This window comes from Rana temporaria, chromosome 2, assembly GCF_905171775.1.
Source record: "Rana temporaria chromosome 2, aRanTem1.1, whole genome shotgun sequence".
Lineage (NCBI taxonomy): Eukaryota > Metazoa > Chordata > Amphibia > Anura > Ranidae > Rana > Rana temporaria.
This window is the reverse complement of record NC_053490.1, coordinates 277734384-277754086: the sequence shown is the minus strand read 5'-3', so window position 1 is coordinate 277754086 and position 19703 is coordinate 277734384. Positions and strand designations below refer to the sequence as shown.

The window sequence follows — 19703 nt, the reverse complement described above, 5'->3', positions numbered from 1 at the left end:
AGGACAGAGTATATAGCCCCAGCATCACAAATCATGGTATATAGCGCAGCCTTACAGATCGGTGCAAACAAACTAAAAAATTACACTGTTAGTAATGAAGGACCCTAAATGGGCAGGAGATTACCAGAGACTGCGGACATACTGCAGGAGATTACAAAATACTGCGGACATACTGCATTAGATTACCAGAGACTGTGGACATACCGCAGGAGATTATTACCAGAGACTGCGGACATACTGCAGGAGATTACAAGAGACTGCGAACATACTGCACAAGATTACCAGAGACTGCGGACATACTGCACAAGATTACCAGAGACTGCGAACATACTGCACAAGATTACCAGATACTGCAGAGATAATGCACAAGATTACCAGAGACTGCGGACATACTGCACAAGATTACCAGATACTGCGGACATACTGCATTAGATTACCAGATACTGCGGACATACTGCATTAGATTACCAGATACTGCGGAGATACTGCACAAGATTACCAGATACTGTGGACATACTGCATTAGATTACCAGATACTGCGGACATACTGCATTAGATTACCAGATACTGCGGACATACTGCATTCGATTACCAGATACTGCGGAGATACTGCACAAGATTACCAGATACTGTGGACATACTGCATTAGATAACCCGTAATTCCGTGAATTGTGGCCCTAATGAAAGACTTTGCGTAGGGGGTGATGGTCGGTATCTTTGCAGAAGTGTACATGTAAAAGAAATTTTGTAAATAAGCAGGGGTGGGGGGACTGATGGCCGCTATTTTGGCAGAAATGTAAATGTACATGTAAAAGACATTTGGTGGTTATTAAGTGTGTAGGGCGGGGGGGGGGGGGGCGGTGACGGGAGCCATTTTGGCAGAAATGTACACATGTAAAAGACATTTGGTTAATAAGCGGGGGGGGGGGGTGGAAGTGGTATGAGCAGAGGAGCAGAGGGGAATGTACATGTAAAACGTTTACATCAATAAGCGAGGGGGGGGGGGCTGGGGGATCATGGCGGCTACTATTTTGGCAGTAATGTACATTTAATAGATATTTGGTTAATAAGCAGGGGGGCGGGGGACAGACGCTTTTTCGGCTTAAAGAATACAGCAAAGATAAGAGGAAATGAGCACAGGAGTGGAGGGGGATGCATACCTTAATGTTCCGGGAGTCTGGACCGCACGGGCGCTGAGCTGCAGAGTGAGTGCCGACGTCACTTCCTGTACATCGAGTGACGTCGGATCACTATAGTGTGTGCACCCGCCCGGCCATAATAATTGAGTTCATCGTGCCGGAAGTTGTGGCGCGATGGACAGCGCCACAAAGGCATTGTGATTGCATTGTGATTGCACAGACAGTGCACATAAGGACTATTTTTGGATTTTTTTTTTCTTAAAGGGACATGATTTAATAAATTATTTATTTATTTTTTATATATTTTTTATAATTTTTTTTTTACTTACTGACTGGGGGAGGGGGGGGCGGCGCCCCCTATGGACGGGCCGCCACTGCTCATCACACTGATGATGTAGGGGTCGAGCAAGAAGAAGGCACTTTTACTGACACTCCAGGAAGTGTCAATTTTGCTGTAGGATATAGGATCCATTTAGAATAACATTTCTGCAACAGGCAGGTTACTGTAAGCACTCCTAATGCAGATTCCTTGCCTACCTATTGTGGTGACAGGTGCAGGCATTGACAGGGTTTCTTTAATAACCACATCAATTAATACATTTTAGCAAAATGTTGTGATTCCAGACTAACGTAATTGTGGATTAAGATGCTTTCCTCTATAACATTTATAAGGAATGTGAATAAGGAATCTTGACTTACTGTTTTGCGTAATGAATCCTCAAGGCAGAAGCATCGAGTGTAACTCTGAGGTTTTGATTTTGCAGGAAACTCTATCAGGTTACTATTTTGCACATTTTCTACACCCTCCACGTTGCGTCTTGTCTTAGATGCTTCACCAGGACACTGAATAAAGCACAGGTGCAAAAGTAAAATATGTGATCTAATTCCTTAGTCTAAATATTAGCTTATATCATTTTTTACCAGGTCACTATATCATTTTTTAACAGGTCACTCTCTGTCCCCTATTAAAAAGAGGTTACAAAGCAAAACATGAAAACTTTTGAGCAAACTGTAAAAGTGTTAATGCTGTAAGGGCCCTTTCACAGGGACGTATCCGTGTACGGGCTCTGCTTTGCTCAGCAGGGATCGCTCCGTCGATCCCCGCTGAGCAGGCAGATGACAGGTCTGTCTCTGCGCACTGTGCAGGGACAGACCTGTCAGAGCTCCGCTGTCCTCTATGGGAGATTAGATGAAGACAGACCGTAGAGTTACATAGTTACATAGTTAGTCAGGTTGAAAAAAGACACAAGTCCATCCAGTCCACAAGTCCATCCAGTCCACAAGTCCACAAGTCCGTTTTCATCTGATCCGATCCACCAGACGGATGGAAAATAGAGTTTGCATCCGTCACACTTTAGCGGATCGGAGCGGGACGGATGTCAGAGGACATGTCACTGGTGACATCCGTCGCTCCATAGAGGTGCACAGAGCGTCCATTTAGGTCTGCCTAAAAACCTGAACGGTCCGCCCGTGTAAAAGGAGCATAAGAGTGGCTGAATGTTTTACTCAAGACTGCCTTTAAGATAAGTGTTCAAACAGTCTCCCTTGCCCAATAATTACTTGCCTTGCTTTCCTCTGGTTTTTACAATGACTAAAATGAACATTAACACACGCAAAGAGAGGAGGTTTGTAGATTAGCAAGTTAAAATAAAATGTAACACAGGATTCACTCAATAGCATGCAAGCAGAAGATCTCTTCTGAGGTCACCACTACTCACTCACTATTCTGGACCTGTTGTAATATGGCACAGATCAATGCAATGTAGCTACTTGAAGCAAGTAAAAATTAAAGGATATCTAAACCCAAAAATGAATTGTGATGTATTGCAGCTTACTAGACCATAGGTGTGGTGGCTGAATAGTTTTCTTTTGCGAGACTAAAAACAATTTCAGTACAGAAACATTCCTGTTGATGTTCAGAATCCCTAAATTCTTATACCTTCCTGTGCACCGAATTGATATCTCAATCTTATCTGCTTTCCTAGCTATTTTTTGCAAACTCCATATAACGGATAGGAGGAGAGGTGGAGGTGTTTGTAGTTCAAATAAGGTAAGCAGCCTGAGGCTTCTGAGTGGATACAGTACAGTGAGTGAGCATTGTCACCCTAAGACAGGAAATGTGCTACAATAAAGGAAAACAGCTTAAAAAAAAAGAAACTCTTGCTGCCCCTTTATCTAAGGACTGTAATATATTAAATGTTTGTTTTTGGGCTCAGATAGGCTATAATTTTCTGTTTTTGGTAAAGCCATGATATGGCCAAAAGTTTTGAGAATGACACAAATATACATTTTCACAAGGTCTGATGCCAATTTGCATATACTCCAGAATGTTATGAAGGGTGATCAGATGAATTGCAACTAATTGCAAGGTCCCTCTTTGCCATAAAAATGAACTTAATACGTAAAAAAACATTTCCACTGCATTTGTGAGGAAGGCTTCAGGTCACCAAAAGTCCAGCAAGCGCCAGGACCATCTCCTACAGTTGATTCAGCTACAGGATTGGGGCACCACTAGTGCAGAGCTTGCTCAGGAATGGCAGCTGGCATGGCAGGCGTGACCACATCTGCATGCATAAAGAGGCAAAAACTTTTGAAGGATGAACTCATGTCAAGAAGGGCAGCAAAGAAGCCACTTCTCTCCAGGAAAAACATCAGGGACAGACTGATATTCTGAAAAAGGTACAGGGATTGGACTGCTGAGGACTGGGGGTAAAGTAATTTTCTCTGCTAAATCCCCTTTCTGATTGTTTGGGGCATCCAGAAACAACCTTGTCTGGAGAAGAAAAGGTGAGCGCTACCATCAGTCCTGTGTCATGCCAACAGTAAAGTATCCTGAGACCATTCATGTGTGGAATTGCTTCTCAGCCAAGGTAGTAGGCTCACTCACAATTTAAACTAAGAACACAACTGTGGATAAAGAATGGTACACAAATATCCCCAGAGAGCAACTTTTCCCAACCATCCAAGTTTGGTGAGAAACAATGCCTTTTCCAGCATGATGGAGCACCTTACCATAAGGCAAAAGTGATAACAAAGTGGCTTGGGGAACAAAACATCAACATTTTGGGTCCATAGCCACGAAACTCCCTAGACCTTAATCCCATTGAGAACTTGTGGTCAATCCCCAGGAGGTGGGTGACAAAAAATCCCACAAGTTCTGACAAACTCCAAGCATTGATTATGCAAAAATGAGCTGCCATCAGGATGTGGCCCAGAAGTTGATTGACCGCATGCCAGAGCAAATTTCAGAGGTCTTGATAAGAAGAATTGTCAACACTTTTGACACTTATGAAATGCTTGTAAATAACATCTGATAAAAAAGATCTAAAAACACTGAAGCAGCAGACTTTGTGAAAATGTATATTTGTGTCATTCTCAAAACTTTTGGTCACAGCTGTACTTGCTATTAACTTGTGCTGATGCGTGTTCTACCTAAAATACCTTCAATATGAAAAAAAAAGAGAGGCAACAGTTTAAAGGTTTCAAAGTTCAGAGGGTTAAAGGGAAGCAAAGCCTGGAAGAAACACAGAGTTAGGATCCATGCACACTAGGAGCTCCAAAAAATGCCCGAACCTTTGCCAGAAAAAAAGCACCATAAAAATGCTCAATGCATAAGAATTTAGGACAATTTATGGGCATTTGCTTTTACAAGTGCTTCTTTTCAATACATTCCCCTCATTTTTCAATGTACACTTGAAAATGCAAATGTTCCTAAATGCCACGTTTAGGAGCGTTTATGAGCGTTTTTCTGCCTGGAAGTCCATTTTAAAAACATGATCGAGAAGGTTTTTTTTTCTGCCTCTAAATGCTGAGCTTAAACTATGCCTCTAAATCTGGGATATGCAATTAGCGGACCTCCAGCTGTTGCAAAACTACAAGTTCCATCATGCCTCTGCCTCTGGGTGTCATGCTTGTGGCTGTCAGAGTCTTGCTATGCCTCATGGGACTTGTAGTTCAGCAACAGCTGGAGGTCCGCTAATTGCATATCCCTGCTCTAAATGTTCTAATGTGCATAAACACATAAGATAACATTGAGCTGCTTCTTAAGGCAGGAGAAAAAAACCTACAAAACTCCTTCAGAAGAAATGTTTTTTAAGTGTGCATGGAGCCTCACAGTGTAGAAGGGTCATTTATCAGGCTAAGTACCCCAGGGGGAGGAACATCCCTGTTGGTGGCTCAAGGGCCAGAGCTACCTGAAACATATTATTCATTTATTCTTTATTCTTTATTATTTATTACCGGGGTTATGGTAGCTAGCTGCTACCATAACAACGATATTCCTCTTCAAACAGCCAAAGTATTCCTGCGGCGGGCGGTCCGTAAGTGGTTAAAGGAGTGGTAAAGGCAGAAGGTTTTTATTTTAATGCATCCTATGAATTAGGATAAAAAACCCTTTGTGTTTAGCAGCCCACCCCAGCACCCCCCTAATTACCTACCTGAGCCCCTTCTCTCTCCAGTTATGTCCACGATCCCCTCAGCCATCCGGGACACTCCTCCTGATTGGCTGAGACAGAGCAGTGGCGCCATTGGCTCCCGTGGCTGTCAATCAAAGTCAGTCAGCCAATCAGGGGAGAGAGTGGGCAGGGCCAGGTTCAGGCTCCATGTCTGAATGAATACACGGAGCTCTGACTCGGCTTGGGTGCCCCTTGTAAGCTGCTGGCTGAGGAGCATTCAAAGGAAGGAAAAAAACGAGCCTTAACAATGTAAAAATCTTTTAGCCGCGTTTGCCGCTTTTAGGCATTTTTACATTATAGGGAGTGTTTTTACGGTAAAAACTGCAAAAAAACACTTACGCCAAAAAACTTGCATAAACACCTATAAAAACGATTCCAAAACGTGGCTAAAAGTGCGTTTTAACGCTGCTTTTTCCTGGCTGCAGTGCTGCCGTTTTTTAAACGTCCCGTGTGCATGAGGCCTAATGCCCCTTTTTCATTAAAAAGCTAAAATATAGAAAGTACTGTATCACTTCACTTGCAGAATGTTTCCAGCTGCTTACCAAACTTACCCTTGATCTCATTGACCAACAATGTAACAGTTAATGTGCACCCAAAATAAAGAGCAGCATTACATCTAGTAGAAATGACAATTTATTATTTTGATTGGTTACATGTGCTCCTCTCTGAAGGGCATTGTGAATAGCTGATCAAACAACTGTCAACTACCATGAGTCCATTGTGCTAATCTAAACATTGGTTCATACCTTGGTAAATGGGATGATCTGATCTATCCGGAAAAAAGCTTAGTTGTTATAACTGATGAATGTACATAAAATGGTAGTAGTACACAATTGGTGCAAGGTTTAAACATTCAATAAAAAATGAAGACAATATATATTTACCCCTGAAGGAAGGATTTCACAGCAGCTCTCCTGCATAGCCATTTGGGGATCACAATATATAGCAAACTTTTGGATGTCAAACTGTAGGAAAAATAACAATAAACATTATTAAACTACAAAAATGTATGTAAATCGTTCATAAAAATATATATGTTACATTCATTTTGAGACTTACATGTATCGGGGATCCAGTCACCACGTCCAACCCAATGAAAGTATACCCTTCACTAGATACAGCACCTCTGGGCTCAAAAGGTTTGCTGGATATGTAGCTACAGTCAATGTGTATAGACACAACCCTCTCTCGCACACTCAGCACTATCTTGTGCCATGCATTATCAAATAAGGAATGTAGTCCAGGTCCGGTGAATGTGCAACCAACAAAGTCTTTATCGCGGCCTTTAGCTTGGAAATCCATACTTCTCTCTTTTCCATTGACTGATAATGATATCTGTGAAGTAGATATATAGGTTCAGTGTCATAACAAGAAAAATCTGTTGTTTTATTCTGTATTATTTACTTATTTTCTTCATCAAAGCCGAATTGTTATCCTTTGTAAAATACCTTCTTAGGGCTCTTTCACACGGGCCAGTTTTTTAGGCGGACCTGAACGGGCGCTCGCGCTCCTCTATGGCATCTGACCCACTCCGATCCGCCAAAGTGTGACGGAGGAAAAACCTATTTTTCCATCCGTCTGGCGGATCGGATCGGGTGAACACGGACAGACGGTCCGTGTTCATCCGATCCTCCCATAGGGGAGAGCGGAGAAAAGACAGGGCTGTCCCTGCACAGTGTGCTGGGACTGCCCTGTCATCCGCCGGCTCAGCAGGGATCAACGGGATCCGCCCAGTGTGAAAGGGGTCTTATGTGGTCATATGAAAAAGGTCTCTCATGATAACATGCAAATAAATAAAAAGGCTTTGTTAACTGATGATTTTGCCCACTTCTGGCAGCCCAGACAGAGTTTGCATCAACTCTGAGCTCAGGTCATTAAAATGGTTCTGCCTCATACATGAAATGAATAAATCATATCCGTCTATAGCAGGGGTCTTCAAACTATGGCCCTCCAGTTGTTCAGGAACTACAATTCCCATCATGCCTATTCGTGTCTGTGAATATCAGACGTTTACAATGCCTCATGGGATGTGTAGTTCTGCAACAGCTGGAGGGCCGTAGTTTGAGGATCCTTGCTGTATAGTGTGTACTAGTCTAAATTAGGAGCACTAAGTGTAATTTGTGTCTGCTGCTTCATTCCTCTGCTATCAGCATGCAACACTTCTGACACGTTTTCCTGACAACCAGAGCAATTATAATAATATTTAACTTATGTGTGCATGGAATCCAGTGCTGTCCTCACCCAAGCTGACTATTCAGCCCTGTTCAGGTCCAGGCGCCGCCATGTTCACTTTGGGAAGCCCGCTGTGACTGCTTGCGGCTTTGCAGCCGGCTTGCCACTGCGTTTTGTAAATGGTCCCGCAGCTTTCAGGGACTTGTTACGAGTCCCTGTGGGTTTTTTTTTTCCTCCGATCGCTGCGACGATCCAACCAGACGCGATCCCCCCCAAAAAAGAGAAGTACCAAATATGGTAAGGGAGGAGGCAGATAAGCAGGACTTCCCCTGTGGGTGAATTTTCGCTTTAATGTAATGCTGCTAAAAAAAAACATACTTGGAAAAAAAGCTTTTGTTTCATTTCTAAATAACTGCAATGTTTTGTACCAGAATTTTACCTTTAGTGTAATTTACAACAGGACAAACTAAAAATATAAAATGTATACTTTTCATGTACATTAACAAATCTTAAGCTATGCTGCATTTATAATTAGAGCAAATAAACTGGGAAGCATTAAGGACAGCCATAATAAAGTACCATTTGTCATTTGCAGGGTATAAAAAAGAGCTAAAACTTGTTGCTATGTTATAGAAAAAATGCATATCCAATAGCCCAATAAGCCCAAAGGTCTTTTCAGCAACCACAATGGGATGACCTGTGTGGTGTTAACATCTTGATGTACAAGGCTTTAACTGGATTCGAAATTAAGATTCAGTGGATTGACATTTTTCAGATTTGTGCTGAACCATAATTATTTGTTTTTCTATTTCTGGTCCATCAATAGGAAAAATGTCATTTAATGTTAATAACGTGTTTCACATAGGGATCGATAATATCTGATTTGCCTCAGTTCAAGCTGTGCTATGTCAGGATATGTCAGGAGGAAAAGTTCAAACAGCTGTGTGTTTGTGAGCCACTTACTTAAAAAGACAGTGATAGTGACTTTTTGGGTCACTAGTGTAGCAATGACCCAAAAGACATCTTTTTACATATTTTTTTGTTACACATTTAATTGGATGCCTGTATTTTGTATTCACTTTCAGAGATTTGAAGGCTATCTGTACTAGGTTTAACAGTCAGCCAACTTGTTCAATAAGTGCTGATATAGGATCCATTAGTCACATTCAGGATTTTTAATTATATATCAAAATGAGCACATTTAAAGACGAACAATAAGGTCCCATTCACACCCATGGCCTATTTTTTCTTCCAGAACGTAGTGGAAATGCATTTCACCACCTCCGGTGCTAACCTTGTGCTCGCTGCTCACCACTATCACTTTTAAACACAGAAGCCGGCTTCTGTGTTTAGAAATGGGTGACAGCACAGTTCTACAGTCGGGGTTGCTGCTGAGTGATAAAAGGTAAGCTTGCGGGTCGAGCTTTAAAATGGAGGGGGAGGGACAAAGATGAGAGCAGTGTACGGGGTGCATATGTGCAGATGGTGGGGTGGTGGAGGCCAGAGCTGAGGGAGGGTGCAGAGATGCGAGTGAGATGTGGAGGCGATGCAGAGGTAAGAAGCTGAGGAAGAGGGCTAAAACCTGCACTCCATACATAGCACACTCCTGAATATTGCACCCATGCTTAATGTACTCCTAAACCCTGAACTCCATGCATTGTGCAATCCTGAACCTTGCACCTCATGCGTAGTGCACTCCTAAACCATGAAATTTATACACAGTGACGCCTGAACCCTGCACCCCATATGTAACACACTCCTGACTCTTGCATCACATGCATAACTCACTCCTGAAACTTACACTCTGTGCATACCGCACCCCTGCACAGTGCACTCCTAAAACCTGCTCTCCGTACATACCGCATTCTTGCACTGTACATAGTGCACTTCTAAAACCTGCTCTATGTGCAAACCGCACTCCTGCACTGTGCATAGTGCACTCCTGAATCCTGCACCCCCTGTATATTACACTCGTGAACTCTTCCACTTGCTATGAACTCTTGTTTTATTATTGAATGCCCCTTTAAGACCCTCCTACTGTAAGGGCAATTTGGCAACATTTGACGTGGTGTGCACAACACACCACATCACTACTCATCCTGAGTAGGGGGTGGGTGGCAAGGGGTAGTGGCTCGTCGGAGTCTAGTTCCTGAACCCTCTGCACTCCCTACAGTCTGTTGATTGGACAATAAAGGCAAAACAGCCCAGTGATTAGTCACAATCCTGTTCATTTCTTTCTTTCCTCTTTTCAGCATGGTTCTTGTTTGCACATGTGTAATGCATAGCCTGATTGGCTTCTGGTCTCAGATCTAACACTGCTACTCCTGATACACAGGCAACAATAGAAGGCTGATATAAAGGCAGCTGCATTTAAAATGTATTTTAGGGCCCATCTATATTTGTGCATTGTATTTAAAAAACACGCATGCCCCTGCAAACAGTAAATGGTGCATGCATACTTATTTAGCAACCAGAGCACCACAATACATGGTAGTGTGTTAATATGCACTTGGTGCAATGCATAGGGGAGGGCTGGTAGACAATAAAAGGCATCACAGGGCTCCAACATGTGTCTTAATGTTTTTAAAGTGGAAGAAAAGCCTAAACTATTCTTAAAACATTCCCTCCCCTCCTGCTCAAAGATCAGTATACTTGCCTCTTTTTTACCACCAAGGGTTGGCCATGGCAGACATTGGGTGACATCCTGGCTCCCGCAATTCACAGCTGTTGTCAAGCGCTCCCTCCCACAGGAGAGCCAGAGCTGCATATTCAAGTCACCATACTGGTATTAATAAAGGTAAGTGCACAGATCAGGTATGGCCGATAGGTAGGAGGAGGGGGGAGTGAATGTTTTTTGTTTTTGTTAAGGAATAGTTTGTGTTAGGCTTTTCTTCTACTTTAACAGCATTACTGTATTTTCTGGCGTATAAGACTACCTTTTACACTTAAAAAAACTGGCAAAAAAGCAGGGGTCGTCTTATACGCCGGGTCAGCTACTCTGATTAAGCTGGATGTGCGGTAATACTGTATGCAGCTTCTGCTACATATAGTATATACCGCTTAGCCAATCCCGGTGAGCGATGTATTCAAATGAATACAGAGCCTGCTCGGATTGGAGTAACAACCTCTGCCAATCTGAACAGGCTACATACAGTAGCCTGCTCTGATTGGCTTTGGGAGTCAGAGAGGCGTGGGCTGATGATGTTACAGCCTCTGCCAATCCAAGCAGGGTTTGTATTCATTAATAGAATACATTGCTCGTGGTGATTGGCTCCAGCAAGAATGAAGAAGAATATGGCTCCAGAAGGAAGAAATATGAAGTGTCGGAAGCCTCGGAAGGGGGGTCGTCTTATACGGTGAGTACAAGCAAAAGATATAAAAAAAACTGTAAAATTAGGGGGTCGTCTTATACGCCCGGTCGCCTTATACACCGGCAAATACGGTATTTCCCTTTTTTTACATGTGATTTGAGTTTAGCTTTAGGCAGAATACATTCATGTGAATATGTACAAAAAAAAAGAAAGTAAAAAAAAAAAGAAAGACTTTATGCTTCCTTTGTATCTTACCTGTGGGTATCCCAACCGGTCACTTATTTGAAAGAGGTACCAGTCTTCATCTGTTGTCTGCTTCTTTAGTAACAGGGTCATCACCAGCGTGAACTCTTCAGGCAACCCGAGAGGAAACACCTGTCTGAGATGAGGGACAACAAAAGTTACTTTAATATTGGGCACTTTACCCTATACCTAAAGATTTAAAGTTTGGGCATCTGTTTCGGGTGGAGTGTCTGACCTCCTTGCCTGGAACAATAAAGATGACTTTAGCCCAGTGCAGAACAGTGTGCGGCCTCATTTATCATGTAAAGATCATGTAAACCACACAACAGCGCTCCAGGAATAAGGTACTTAAAGGATTTAAAAAAAAAAAAATACAGTGTCATGTTATATAGATTTATGTGACTAAATTATGACAGTCAAAGATTCCCCAGTTACTCCAAGCAAAACTTTCCTCTATTGAGCAAACTCTGGAAAAGCTAAGTCAATTTCTTAGGGCTTGTTTACACCAAAAAGTGCACGTTGTGTTGCTGTATCGTGTGCATTACTGCATTTTTTAACCGCGGCACATATTATATATATTGTACAATGCAATGTCATTCATTCTGGGTGGCACCCCAACCCACCTGACCAATGGAGGTGTGCTGCAGCACAGAGCACAAACAAGACACTGATATGAATTGTGTTTACAGTGCGCTGCCACAAAATTGCTCACACCTCATTTCTTGGCAGTTCACTGCATGACAAAACACATACAAGGTGCATTGGGATGCCAATCAGAATGATTGGCACCAGATCGCATAAACTCATTTACCCTGTTGCTGTGTGCTGCAGTAAAGCATGATAGAGCAACAGTGTGCATGGGAGCTTCACTGGGAAAAACGGCTCCTCACTTTTTGCATGCTCACCACCAGCACAGGAAGTGAGCAGAATCTCTTCAACAAGAAAATTTCACCTTAATGCAATCTGTGCATCAAGGTGAAAAAACATCTGATGATGCCGCCCCCCCCCCCCTCGAGCCCCCGTTTTACTTACCTGACCCCTGGAAAATCCTGCGCTCGGTTCCGAGATCCTCTTCGCCGCTCAGCCTGGCGCTGATTGGCTAGAGAGGATGGATTGAGAGCAGCGCAGCCATTGGCTGGTGCTGCTGTCAATCACATCCAGTGACTCGGTGCGCCGAGGGGCGGGGGTGAGTGATACAGTGAGCGGCTATGCGCCTGCGAGGACTTATCACCATGAGAGCTCTCTCGCATAACTGTGGTGAGTTCTTGCAGGGAGGACCAGAGACAGCCGCCGAGGGACCCCAGAAGACGTGGATCGGGGCCACTCTGTGCAAAACGAACTGCACAGTGGAGGTAAGTATAACATGTTTGTTATTTTAAAGAAAACATTTTTTTTCCTATAGCAACCCTTTAAAGCACTTTTTTAGGTTACAATCTTGCTCTGATATTTGTTGCAGTTTGCGTCCCCAAGTCGCGTGATATGTGAAATGCCATTTTAGTCTTAATTAGCACTACTGAAGTCGCTCCGACTTTAGAAAAGTTTCCTGTACTAATTCAAGGTGACATCTATCTGACTTGTGCCCATAGACTTTAATGGAAGTCACCTCCAAGTTGCATCCTCATCTTAATTGATGTGATTTCAATCCGACATTACAGGAAGATTGATTACACAAGCATTCCCTGAAGTTGCTTCAAAGCTGCTTCAAGTCGCTTCAAAGTCGCTTCAAATCACACTCAAGTCGCCTGGAAAAGTTGCACTGTAATGTTGCGTACGCGCGATCAGAAATTCCGACAGGAAAACCATGTTTTTTTTTTCCGACGGAATTTCGGCTCAAACTTGCATACACACGGTCACACAAAATTCCGACCGTCAAGAACGCGGTGACGTAAAACACTGAGCTGAGAAAAATTAAGTTCAATGATTCCGAGCATGCGTCGAATTAATTTTAAGCATGCGTGTTTTTTTGCGCGTCAGAATTGCTTACAGACGATTAGAATTTCCGACAAGAACTTTTCCCATCTGAAAATTTGAGAACCAGCTCTCAAATTTTTGGTGTCAGAAATTCCGACATAAAAAGTCTGATGGGGCCTACACATGGTCGGAATTTCCGACCAAAAGCTCACATCGAACCTTTCTTGTCGGAAATTCAGATCGTGTGTACGCGGCTTTCAGGTCACAGCAGTGTGAACCGAGCTTAAATCTGTTGCAGTTTGTGTCCCCACAAGTAATCAAACAGGAAGTGAAGAGAAAATATACCCTATGGGTACATTAACAGCAATAAATAAAAAAAATGTTTTTAACCCTCCTCTGCTCTTCTGTCCAGATATATATTTTTTAAATTTTTTGGATAGAGTGGTGAAGGGTTAGAGACCCAAATTTTTCCTATCAACTGGAGCTCTGTTAGAGAGATTACCCCCTACATCCCCCTTTCAGGAAGTATTAAATACCATATATAAAAATGGATCCAAATATATATATATATATATATATATATATATATATAAAAGTACAATGTACAGCATCACAAATTTCAATCTGTAACTGGCTGGACAGTATATATATAGTATACACATAAGTAGTAAACCTACCAGTTCAGACTTGGAACATATAACCACAATTTTTGTGCTCATCAACATTCTTTTACTGGGTAACCAGCACATTTCAAATATTTGTATTATTCTTCCTCAGGGGTAAAGATGTACCACTATTATTATACTTGTTGATTTAACCAGCCAACTGGGAATGTTCAGGGGTAAAGATGTACCTCAGGGGTAAATATGTACCACTATTATTATACTTGTTGATTAAACCAACCAACTGGGAACGTTCAAGCTTGCTTGTAAAGTCATATAAAGAAAAACTTCAAACAAACTCCATAGTTTTGGCGAGGTGGCTCCCACATACCAAAGCTTACTTTAATGGTCACCAGACAGTAGCTCAAACAATAGATATACAGAAAACATCCAACTCATTTCAGGGGCAACAACACTCCCTCTTCATTAGGGCTTAACACTGGATAAAACATGGGTGGACTCAGTGATTTGACTGATTTATATTTGAACCACTATTGAACTTTCCACATGGAGTAACAACGTGACAGCAGCAGTTGCTGAGCTGTAATGGAAGACCACATACATTTTATCCTGATGAAAAGTGAAGGAGTGTTGTTTCCCCCTAAAACGCGTTGGCTCTTTTTATAAAACTTTTTAACAATTTAAATAATTAAAACTATTTTGGACACTTTTGTGCGGTTTTGGTCTCAAGCTCCTTTTTGAATTTTTGAGATTTACCGCTGCCTGTGTCCCTGTTGAAAATGTCCCCCCATTTCCTGTCCAGTGAATCTGTTGTCCACAGGATAGGAAGTGACTGTAAATATTTCCAACAGAAATGGGTGGCAGTAAAAATCCGACAGGTATTCTAAGCCTCACTCATTCTATCGCAAAACTGTAAAAAGGTTTTTTTTTTTGCTTGACATACATACAGTAAAAAAAATTGTTTTGCTGGAAATTTACTTTTAACTTGTTGCCGCCCCCGTAACACATTGTGTGGCAGCAAAAGCGCAGGCTTTAAGGTCCACATTCCGCCTATAAGTATTACTGGGTGGCTGGATGGCACTCACTGCACACTCCCAACACAGCTTTCGGTCCCCACTAATGATTGGTAGCCAGCAGGACTAATCATGTAACCACTGTGACAGCCAATCACAGTGGTCGCATGGTCACTGGTCCTTCCCCCTTCAGGAGTATATACCCTATTAAAGGGATGCCAGGGCAGGGCGAGAAGGGGTTAAGTATACCTATTAAGACTGCTTCTAATTTTTGTCCTAATCATTTAGACTTATGGCAGCCCAACACATACTTTACATCAAATAAATGAAATCATAAAAAATGATGTGAGTGCCAGATTGCGTAAGTCTTTCCAACACTTCCAGACACAAAAAGCAGTGAGAGAGGTAAAAGGCAAGTGGCAACTATTAACATATCTCTTGTGGAAGCAGCTTTAATCCACATGTTCAGAAGTGTGTGTTCTTCTGAGATTTATTGTTGCAGGTCTCCACTGAATATCCATTAACAGATCAAACTTCTTCTTAAAAAAAAAAAAAAAAGTGAGATATAAAACAAGAAAAGTGCAGACAGTTTGCACAACGCTGTCATTTTATTGGAACGGGTAGTCAAGGTTGGTGGTTTAATTACAGCTCAGAGAATAACTAATTATACTTGCAATCTAATTATGATGCCAAAAGAGAACTTGGCACTAACTAGGCCTCCAGCCTGTGGGGAATTCTCTAATTTAATACCGTCACTCTTGGCCATGAAAGGGTTGATCGTGTGTGACAGTACCTTGATTATTATAATAACAAAGTCTTTTTGAACAAGACCTCAGGCCATCGTGGATTTGAAGAGTAAATACAAGCAAGAAAGTCACTTTTATGGCTCAATCCCGTAGAGCCACGGTGTGTCCTGAATTAACCTCAGAAATATATGGACGCTCACAGGGCACACTTAGCCCTTCCACCTCTTGTTCTAAGAAGGCTATTAAAAGCAGACACTATCGAACTGTTATGCATTCTCTACCCTAACTCATCTCAGAGCTTCAACATACGCATTAGAAAAAATGCTACAGATGTATATTTCAGCATTTTATAGTTGCTGCTTACATTATGTCAACAATTATATAGATGTCAAGAGAGTAGACTAAAAAAAAATGTTCATATTCAGGAAACAGTCCTGTCAATATGGCATATTATAATGTCTTATAATAATTCAGACTGCCCCCCCTTTTTTTTTATTTCCATGGCGACATTACTTAAATCAATACGCCCCCTCCAGTAAAAAAAAAAATTCTCAATGTAGACTTTTTTGATTTTTTTATGCATCCAATCCAGGATCATCTGGGAAGTATTCCAAGATTTAAAAAAAAAATGAAAACGCATGCAGTTCTCTATTGTGTAATGGGTTGGAGCGGTGCCTAGTCTGATACTTCTCTCAAGGATCACATTTCAGGATTAGCAAGGATTTTACGAGATGCCGAAATTGCTGGCTGCAGGGTATGCACCTACAGAATATCAATCATACCAGACTGCCATATCACTCGGGAGAGTAAAAGGTGGGGCATGATTAAAACTCTTTCAAACCTTGTAGGTGGACAAAGTTTAATTGATCATTAAACACGACTAATAAATCTACCCTGGGACTTCCTTGGTTACCTGCTGCTGCGTTTTACAGTAGAATCTAGTAAGGATTATTATGTGGCACTCACACTGTCTGCTCCACGAGCCTTGCCCCTCCTAACCGCATGATGAGAGGTCCTCTGGGGTTCCGAATCTTCTTTACAGAACTCATTTTCTGGAGAGAAAACCTCTTGATCAAGTTGAACCCTAGAAGAAAGGAAATAAAAAAACATTTCTTCCATTTAACAATATTTTAGAACTCGTCTTGCTTAAAAGAAACCAATTTCTTTAAAAAGGAAACCTAGTAAGCCTCAAACTGTTGTCATTTTGGTGTCTAGTTGTATGTGCTGACTCTCAATCAGTATGCCGCTGCTTACATTGCTAAAACAAATTAATGTCTCTCTGCAGGGCATACATGTCAAGACAACTCTGCTCTCATCTTATAATATTACTCCTATCTATCAATGTTTCAAGGAACGCTCCCCTAATGTACACAAGGCAGCGTCAGAAAGCAAAACAAATTGCATTTAAAAGTTTCCTGTATACAACTGATATTATGTATTTGTCTGTTAAGTAAATTACCTTGCCTGGCAAAGTCGTAGAAATGGAAAATATAAAAAAACGGGCATTAAATATAAATATTAATGTTGAAATGATCAGAATAAAGGAATGCTATGCCTTTTGTATACTCTTACCAAGAGAAGCTGAATTTATGAGTGTTTCAGTCCAAAGCATCTATTCCACTTTTGGAGAAGAGGGCAGATTTAGAGCCGGTTCACACTGGGGCAGCACGACTTGCTGAGCGACTCGGCAAGGCGATCTGCCCATGACTTCAGAGGCGACTTGCAAAATGACTTCTGTATTGAAGTTAATGCAAGTCGCCCTGAAGTTTTCCCGAAGTATCGTATTTTCCGGCATATAAGACAACCTTTTATACTTAAAAATATGCCTCAAAAATCGGGGGTTGTCTTATACGCCGGATGCAGAGTGAGTCAGACTGCAGGCGTCCATTGTTCAAAAGCCGCACCTCCTCCTCGTGCTGTTCCATGATAGGCGGAACACTAAGGCCCCATACACACGAAAGGATTTATCCACGGATACGGTCCAGCAGACCGTATCCGCGGATAAATCCTTTTGAGGATTTGCGCGGATTTCCATGCGATGGAGTGTACTCACCATCGAATCGAAATCCGCGCCGAAATCCTCTGGCGATGACGTGTCGCGCCGTCACCGCGATTATGACGCGGCGACGTGCGCGACGCTGTCATATAAGGAATTCCACGCATGCGTCGAATCATTACGACACATGCGGGGGATCCCTTCGGACGGATGGATCCGGTGAGTCTGTACAGACCAGCGGGTCCATCCGTTGGGATGGATTCCAGCGGATAGATTTGATAGCATGTCATCAAATATTTATCCGCTGGAAATCCATCCCAGGGGATAAATATCCGCGGAAACAGATCCGCTGGAGTGTACACACCATAGGATCTATCCGTTGAAACCCATTCGCTGGGATTTTTCAGCGGATGGATTCTATCGTGTGTATGGGGCCTAAGGCCCCGTACACACGACCGGATCTATCCGCTGGGATTTATCCGCGGATCAGTTCCAGCGGATAGATCCGGTTGTGTGTAGGCCCGAGCGGACAATTTTCGGCGGACATTTGTCCAGCCGACGGATTCCCAGCGAATAAAAATTTCTTAGCATGCTAAGAAATCTATCCGCTGGAATCCTGTCCCTCGGATTTATCCGGTCGTCTGTACAGACTCACAGGATAAGTCCGTCCGATCCCCATCCCTCGCATGCGTCGGAATGATTCGACGCATGCGTGGAAGAATTTACCTTCCAGCGTCGCGCACGTCGCTGCGTCATCGTCGCGGCAACGGCGCGGACACGTCGCGACATGTGACCGTGGATGTTTTCCACGCGGATTTTCTGATGGTGTGTACAAGCCATCACATCAAAATCCGCAGGAGGAATGTCCGCTGGAAATGGTCCGGCGGACCGTTTCCAGCGGAAATCCTCTAGTCTGTATGAGGCCTTAGTTTCCCAGCAGAGCCTGTGTTCAGTGTTCCGGCTATCACAGACATCATCTCGTCAGAAGCCGAGGTTGAGACAACGTCGGTGATAGGCGGAACACTGAACACAGGCTCTGCTAAGAAACTGAGTGTTCCGCCTATCACAGAACAGGACGAGGGGGAGGTGCGGGTTTTGAACAATGGACGCCCGCAGTCTGACTGACTCTGCCAGGGATAAAGTATGGAGATCATCGAAGTGAGCCATGCAATTGCACAGTGAGGTATGCAATGGCACAGTGAGGCATGCAATGGCACAGTGAGGCATGCAATGGCACAGTGAGGTATGCAATGGTACAGTGAGGTATGCAATGGCACAGTGAGGGGGGAAGGCGGCCATCTTATACGGCGAGTATATCCCAAAACCAACATTTTAGCTGGAAAATTAGGGGGCCGTCTAGTACGCCCAGTCGCCTTATATGCCAGCAAATACGGTAGTACAGGAACCTTATTCTAAGTCGGAGCGACTTGAGTCACTCCTATTAGAACAGTTCCATAGTACACAGCGGAGCGCGACTTGTCAGGCGGCTAAGTCGCCTGACGAGTCGCCCCTGTGTGAACCGGCAAGCTAATAGACTGGAAAAATTGTGTAGCAGGGAGTAGGAAATGTTATTTTCCTGGAAAGCTCAGCTATGTTTACTTAGAAATAATTCATGACATTAGCAACCTTTCTTATAAATATTTTCATACAATCGTTGCTCAAATATATAGTTAAGACATGGGAATTTGTTCAAAACACTCCATGGAGTGTGTTGTTTTTAGAGCTATAAATTATTACTGTTTGGTTATTGGGTTCTGTTTGACCATTAAATATATGTTTACTGCAGTTACTTTAGTTCAAGAACATTTTTTCGTTTGTATCAATAAATCAGATGTCTGTATTCAGATATCATGCTGACTTAAGAAGATGCAAATGAGGAAAGCACCACAAGTTAAGCATAACTTTTTATACTTAATAAAAAAATTCAAAAGTACAGTCAACATGTTTTGGGGGCTTATAACTCCTCCTTCATTAGGGATTGTGTTCTGGCAGTAATAGAAGAAATACTGGACAGTAGAAAGAATATGCTCTGCTCCCAGCTGGAAGACGAAGAAAGCAGAACCTAGCGTAGTAATATTAAAATTCCAAAAAGAAT

At 42.5% G+C, this 19703-nt stretch overlaps 1 protein-coding gene across 7 annotated transcripts in view; it reads right to left on the bottom strand.

The window, feature by feature from the left end:
* Positions 1-19703, bottom strand: part of COL16A1 (collagen type XVI alpha 1 chain) — a 249859-nt gene that overhangs the window by 184306 nt on the left and 45850 nt on the right. For all 7 annotated transcript variants that reach the window (XM_040337082.1, XM_040337081.1, XM_040337083.1 and 4 more), the window contains exons 4-8: positions 16579-16696; positions 11332-11455; positions 6653-6928; positions 6478-6558; positions 1839-1982 (exon numbers count right to left, since the gene is read on the bottom strand). In XM_040337082.1, the coding sequence (XP_040193016.1) occupies positions 1839-1982; positions 6478-6558; positions 6653-6928; positions 11332-11455; positions 16579-16696 (743 nt within the window). The remainder of the gene's footprint in view (positions 1-1838; positions 1983-6477; positions 6559-6652; positions 6929-11331; positions 11456-16578; positions 16697-19703) is intronic.